At 61.6% G+C, this 5,952-nt stretch overlaps 1 protein-coding gene across 2 annotated transcripts in view; it reads left to right on the forward strand.

Annotated features, from left to right (window-relative positions):
• The first annotated feature begins 1,441 nt into the window (after window positions 1–1,441).
• AP1G2 (adaptor related protein complex 1 subunit gamma 2) overlaps window positions 1,442–5,952 on the forward strand; it is a 7,727-nt gene continuing 3,216 nt past the window's right edge. Inside the window, exons 1-15 of one of the 2 annotated variants that reach the window (XM_004698483.2) lie at window positions 1,442–1,741; window positions 2,120–2,244; window positions 2,353–2,494; window positions 2,603–2,699; window positions 2,853–2,929; window positions 3,046–3,141; window positions 3,593–3,673; window positions 3,905–4,003; window positions 4,163–4,218; window positions 4,340–4,453; window positions 4,582–4,722; window positions 4,805–4,859; window positions 4,949–5,071; window positions 5,607–5,696; window positions 5,777–5,904. In XM_004698483.2, the coding sequence (XP_004698540.1) occupies window positions 1,538–1,741; window positions 2,120–2,244; window positions 2,353–2,494; window positions 2,603–2,699; window positions 2,853–2,929; window positions 3,046–3,141; window positions 3,593–3,673; window positions 3,905–4,003; window positions 4,163–4,218; window positions 4,340–4,453; window positions 4,582–4,722; window positions 4,805–4,859; window positions 4,949–5,071; window positions 5,607–5,696; window positions 5,777–5,904 (1,628 nt within the window). In that variant the 5' untranslated portion in view covers window positions 1,442–1,537. Of the gene's footprint in view, window positions 1,742–2,119; window positions 2,245–2,352; window positions 2,495–2,602; window positions 2,700–2,852; window positions 2,930–3,045; window positions 3,142–3,592; window positions 3,674–3,904; window positions 4,004–4,162; window positions 4,219–4,339; window positions 4,454–4,581; window positions 4,723–4,804; window positions 4,860–4,948; window positions 5,072–5,606; window positions 5,697–5,776; window positions 5,905–5,952 lie in introns of those variants that run through there. The other variant, XM_045288057.1, reaches the window with a different exon arrangement.

Here is a 5,952-nt window from a genome sequence, read left to right on the forward strand (position 1 = left end):
TCATGCCAAGCGCAAGTGTAAAGGATCAGAAACTACCCAGTGCAGCTCTCCGTAACTTTGCCACTGACCCCCCCTCCCCATTCTCCCTCCCCCCTAAAAGTTTGGTTGGTCTGGACTCACTTGTGGCCTTTGATTAAATTCCTAAGGGACCGGAAGAAGGCATTTCAACTTCAAAGGGTTAGGGGCATTGATACAAGAGCCACCCGCCCCAGCTCTGCCATGGCAGTTAGTGGTGGTGGTGGTGGCGGGGAGGCACTTCTGGGAGATGGGACCTGGCAACAGGAACTCACAGAGCAGCGAACGCTGTGACAAGTGTAGTCATCTCGAAATGGGTGCTGCCCCTTCCCCCAACACATCGGACTCTTGAGGGATGGGAAGACAACAGAAGGTGGGGACTCAGAAGCTGACTCCTTGTACACCTTCCGGGAAGGAGTCCGACCGAGGCTGAGAGGTGGGTGGGGAACCCGGTGTGAGGTTGTGTCTGATCTCTGGTACTAGCTTTCCCCCTGGGCACAGGAAGCCCTAGAAAGAGGGGACAGTAGGGCACCCCCCCCGGGGGGCCTCTTTCCTTCCTCCCCTGCATGAGGCAGAGGCAAGCTGCCTGCCGATCTCTCCCTCCAGGAATGGCCTTGCCTGGGAATGCCCACCACATACACCATCTTCTTTTGTTCTAGTCAAACTGTTTCTTCCTTGGCCTGCCTCCCCCCACCCTCCTCTCAACCTTTACTTCTGATTTCTATTTCATGGAATTTGGGATTGAAGTTAAGTTACAACAGTGCCGCCAACACCAAGTCTTGCAGGAAAAAAAAAATCAAAGAAATTTAACAAAAAAATATATTAATAAAAAAGTTCAAAACAGGGGGGGGACTGTCATCTCCTTTGGGGTGCGATGGCTTCAAACCCAAGCTGAAGCTCTCTGGGTAGAAGCTACTCCCTGGAAACTCCGAAGCCTTAGTTACGGATCCCGGGACTCTTTGAAAGAGCCATAGGGCGGGGCCGCGTGCTGGGGGGCGGGGAGAGGGGCGTGTCCGGAGAAGCCACGCCCCCACTCGGCCGAGTACCAGGAAGCACAGGGGCCCCCGCGAGCGGAGTGCAGACGGGAGCCAGGTGAGGCTGGAGTAGGGGGCAGGCCCCTGGGGTGGGGAAGCGCAGGCCGCCTGGGGTGGGAGCGGGAGGCGGGATCCCACGGAGGAAAAGGCGCAGGGCGCGGAAAGGGAAGGCGGGGCAGAGATCGAGATGGGAAGCCAGGTGTGCGTTTCCAGAAAGGAGAAAAGTGAGCAGGGCTCGTGCTTGCTCCCGGAGGAATGGGGCTGGGAAGGGGGCGGGGTGGCGTTTACGGCTGACGCATGCGTAGGGACGAGTGACCCCCGGCGGCGAGGGCGGAATCTCAGGACCCGGGCCGGGGAAGGTAAACTTGCCCTTGGCTGTAGGCTTGCAGTCAGCGCGACACAGACCCTCGTGGTCGTGGCACAGGGCACAAAGCCTGGCACACTCGCCTAGACAATGCCAAAGCCTTCTCCGGGCCCTGCCCCCCAGGATGGTGATGCCTTCGCTGAAGCTTCAGGACCTCATCGAGGAGATCCGCGGGGCCAAGACGCAGGCCCAGGAGCGGGAGGTCATCCAGAAGGAGTGCGCCCACATCCGCGCCTCCTTTCGGGATGGGGACCCCCTGCTCCGGCACCGCCAGCTGGCCAAGCTGCTCTACGTCCACATGCTGGGCTACCCCGCCCACTTTGGGCAGGTACGGAGCCCAGACGCGGCTTTCCCGAGTTGGACCAGGAAGACTAGTGGGGCGGGGTCTCAGACCGCCTCCACCTGAGCCTCGAAGGCGCCATTCTGCAACGCCTCACCCCTCTCCTGCCACAGCCTTCATTGGTGGCCAGCCCAGCGGGCTTGGAACCTTCATGCCCCAGCCGGCCTCATCCAGAGCATCTTGTCCTCACGTCGCCCATACCCAGGACTCCTGGTTTCCTGAAGCTTCCCACTAACGCCCGAGTCTGCTAAGCCCCTCCTCTTAGTGAAAGGCAGGGGGTGCGGGGGCGATAGTTACTGTGCACCACAATTTAATCTGGTAGGAGGGGGACGGTGCAAGAGTGTCTGGTGTCCCCCTGCCCTGTAGATGGAGTGCCTGAAACTGATCGCCTCCCCCAGGTTCTCAGACAAGAGGGTGGGCTACCTGGGGGCCATGCTTCTGCTGGATGAGAGACAGGATGCCCACCTGCTCATTACCAACAGCATCAAGAAGTGAGAGGGCCAGGGGAGGGCAGGGCTGGGGGTGCTGGGAAGCACTTGGATGGGAAAGTAGAGAAATGGGCAGGCCCTCGGGTGTCAGAAAGACTCTCCTCCCCACAGTGACCTGAGCCAGGGGGTTCAGCCAGTTCAGGCTCTGGCCCTGTGTACGCTGAGCACCGTGGGCTCAGCCGAGATGTGCCGGGACCTGGCCTCAGAGGTGGAAAAACTGCTCCTGCAGCCCAGCTCCTACGTACGCAAGAAGGTGAGGTGACAGGGCTGTGGAAACCAGCTGCAGTTTGCCAGGTGGTGGTAGAGGTTTGCCTTGGAGTTTGGTGGGGGCCAGCCCTGTCCTGAGCTCCGCCCTCTGCAGGCCGTGCTGACTGCGGTGCATATGATTCGGAAGGTCCCTGAGCTCTCCAACATCTTCCTCCCACCCTGTACCCAACTACTTCGAGAGCGCCACCACGGTAAGGCCACCAGTGTCCCCATCCCCCTGCCTCAGGCCTGCAGGAGTGAAAACCGGGGGCAGGGATACCAGCTCGTGGGAAGGTAGTGGGCACACACATGCAGTAGGCGCTCCCTTGCCCTGGGCCCATCTTTGGCTTCCCACCCTGACCCAGGCATCCTCCTGGGCACCATCACGCTGATCACGGAGCTCTGCGAAAGAAGCCCTGCAGCCCTTAAGCACTTCCGGAAGGTGGGCTGGTGGAGGAGCAGGCCCTGGGCCAGGGAAGAGGGGCAGTGGGGGAAGGACAGGGCTGGAGGCTGAGAGGGTGGGAAGACTGTCCAGACAAGGCCACGCCCTCTCTCCAGATGGTACCCCAGCTGGTGCAGATCCTCCACACTCTGGTGACATCAGGGTGCTCTACCGAACACAGCATCTCGGGAGTCGGCGACCCCTTCCTGCAGGTGGGCTGACCTTAGGTGCTGTGTGCCCAGAACAGAGAGAACAGGGCAGTGAGGCCAGGGCCGGTAGCTCCTGCCCAGTGGACGCTTTGGCTCGGTCAGCGGCTTGGGTAGGAAGGGGGCAAGATGTGATTGCCCATACCATCTTGGGACCCGTGTGTGAGGTCGGGGGAATGATAGGGTTTAGCCTTCCCCCCAAACCCAGTATGGCTCCAAAACCTTAAAAAAAAAACCTGTCCGCAAGCCCCCAGGCCTCAGATACATCAGAACCTTCCCAGGACCCCCGGGGCATGTGGTGTTGAGAGAGAGGGGCGGGGAGGCACCGGGGTGCCAGCCAGCCAGTCAGCCTGCCAGCCTCTCAACATGCCCTCCTCCATGTTGGATTTCTCTCCTCAGCCCCACGACTTCTTAGCCCCTGAGCCTCTCCACCTCTCAACCTTTAACTCAACTTCAGGTCCAGATACTTCGTCTGCTTCGGATTCTGGGCCAGAACCACGAGGAGAGCAGTGAGGCCATGAATGACCTGCTGGCCCAGGTGGGGGCTCAGCTGGGTTGCCCTGTGGCCGCATCCGCCCTGGGGCATCCACCATGAGGGGCTGTCTCATCATCTCTCTGGTCCTCTTGAGCCAACCCCACGCCCATCCTGGCTTTAGTCCAGAGTGGGGGCATGGGGGGGCTTGGTTGGATGGCTGAGGGATGGGCAGACAGCAGGTGGAGGACACAGCAGGGTCCCTTGCAGATGCATCTCCTCCTCTGACCCACCCAGGTGGCCACCAACACGGATACTAGCAGGAACGCAGGCAGCGCAGTCCTGTTTGAGACGGTGCTCACCATCATGGACATCCGCTCTGCGGCTGGCCTGCGGGTAGCTTGTGCTTCTCCACTGCCACCGCCACTGCCCCTAGGCAGCCCGGCCCCGTCCACTGCTTCCTCCCTCTTCCCACCCTCATCTGCCAGGTGGCCCCTGCTCCTGAACGAGCCAGCTTGCACCTTCCCTGACAGCCCCAACTTCTGCCTCCCGTAGGTCCTAGCCGTCAACATTCTTGGCCGATTCCTACTCAACAGCGACAAGAACATTAGGTAATTCCTCCTCCCACCCCACCCCCTACCCCCGCCGCGCCCCCACCCCCACCCCACGTGCCAAGGGTAGGGAGTGGGGATTGGTGACCAGGGATGTGAGAGGGTCTTCCCTATGTGCCAGGTATGTGGCCCTGACGTCGTTGCTGCGGTTGGTGCAGTCTGACCACAGCGCTGTGCAGCGGCACCGGCCCACTGTGGTGGAGTGTCTGCAGGAACCTGATGCCTCCCTTAGCCGGTGAGCAGAGCTGGGTGCGAGGCCCCTGGCACATAGCCTCTAAGCACACACACCCCCACCCTGAGCGGGCCACTCCTGGTGAAGCCGCTGGGCGACGGTGGGTTGAGCCCTCTCCTTTCTTCTGCCAGGCGGGCCCTGGAATTGAGCCTGGCTCTGGTGAACAGCTCCAATGTGCGAGCCATGACCCAGGAGCTGCAGAGCTTTCTGGAAGTCTGTCCCCCTGACCTGCGGGCCGACTGTGCGTCGGGCATCCTGTTGGCTGCGGAGAGGTGAGGTGGCAGGGGCCCAGGAGGCAGAGGGGTGGAACCGGGAGAGGGTCCAGACCAGGACTGACGACCTGCCCGTGCCCAGGTTTGCCCCCACCAAGCGGTGGCACATAGACACGATCCTGCGCGTGCTGACAATGGTGAGGCAGGGGCTGGCCTGGGGGAGCCGGGCGGCATGGGTGGCTTGTCCTCACAGCGCTGGCTTGGCCGGGCTCGCTCCCCAACTCAGGCAGGCACCCATGTGCGGGATGATGCCGTAGCCAACTTGACCCAGCTGATTGGTGGAGCCCAGGAGCTGCATGCCTATTCTGTGCGCTGTCTCTACAGCGCCCTGGCAGAAGACATCTCCCAGGTGGGGAGCCCAGGCCCGTCCAGTCGCTCCTCAGCCCCCTACTCCCGGTGCCCGACTCTGCTACTTTGACTCCTCAGGGAAGAGGGCCCTCTTCAGTTTCTCCGTCTCTGATGCCTGTGCCCCGCCCGCCTCGTGGCAGCCCTGGGAATCAGCTGCACGCATGTTGCAAGTGCTGGCGTCTGGTACCTTAAATGCTGAGATGGGCAGATGCTAGCCACTATCTGCAATCCATTTGCCCTTTATCAAGTGGGGTGTGCGGAAGCCAGCCACTCCTTCAAGGGAGGAACCCCAGAAACCCTTTCGCTGCAGCGGAAGGCCTCACAAGGCGATTGTGCCAAACTCGGCCGCCAGAGGGCAGTGGGCACCCACTTGCCAGGACAGAGCCTGGTTACAAAACTGGACTCTTGAACAACAGCTGTGTGCCTGGCCCTTCCTTTCCCCGCCCCTGCACTGCCCAAGAGGGGAAAGGGGGAGATGGTCTGGAGGTAGTGGGGGACCTCAGACACCGATCTGGAGCTATTTCTCTCTGGGGCAGCAACCGCTGGTCCAGGTGGCTTCCTGGTGCATCGGGGAGTACGGGGACCTCCTGCTGGAGGGGAGCTGTGAGGAAACGGAGCCTCTCCAGGTGAGGCCCGCCTGCATAGGGGTGCGCTGAGGAGGGCAGGGCTGGCCCTTGGGGTCACTGCCAGTGCCTACTTCTGAAAGGTGGAAGAGGAGGAGGTGTTGGCGCTGCTGGAGAGGGTGCTGCAGTCCCACCTGTCCCTGCCGGCCACCCGGGGCTACGCCCTCACCGCCCTCATGAAGCTCAGCACCCGGTTCCGCGGGGACAACAAGTAAGATGGGGGGCCCAGCCCCTCCCACAGGGCCCCCAGGAAGTCCTC

This window comes from Echinops telfairi, unplaced genomic scaffold (genome assembly GCF_000313985.2).
Source record: "Echinops telfairi isolate 266 unplaced genomic scaffold, ASM31398v2 ScPeMD7_18;HRSCAF=68, whole genome shotgun sequence".
Lineage (NCBI taxonomy): Eukaryota > Metazoa > Chordata > Mammalia > Afrosoricida > Tenrecidae > Echinops > Echinops telfairi.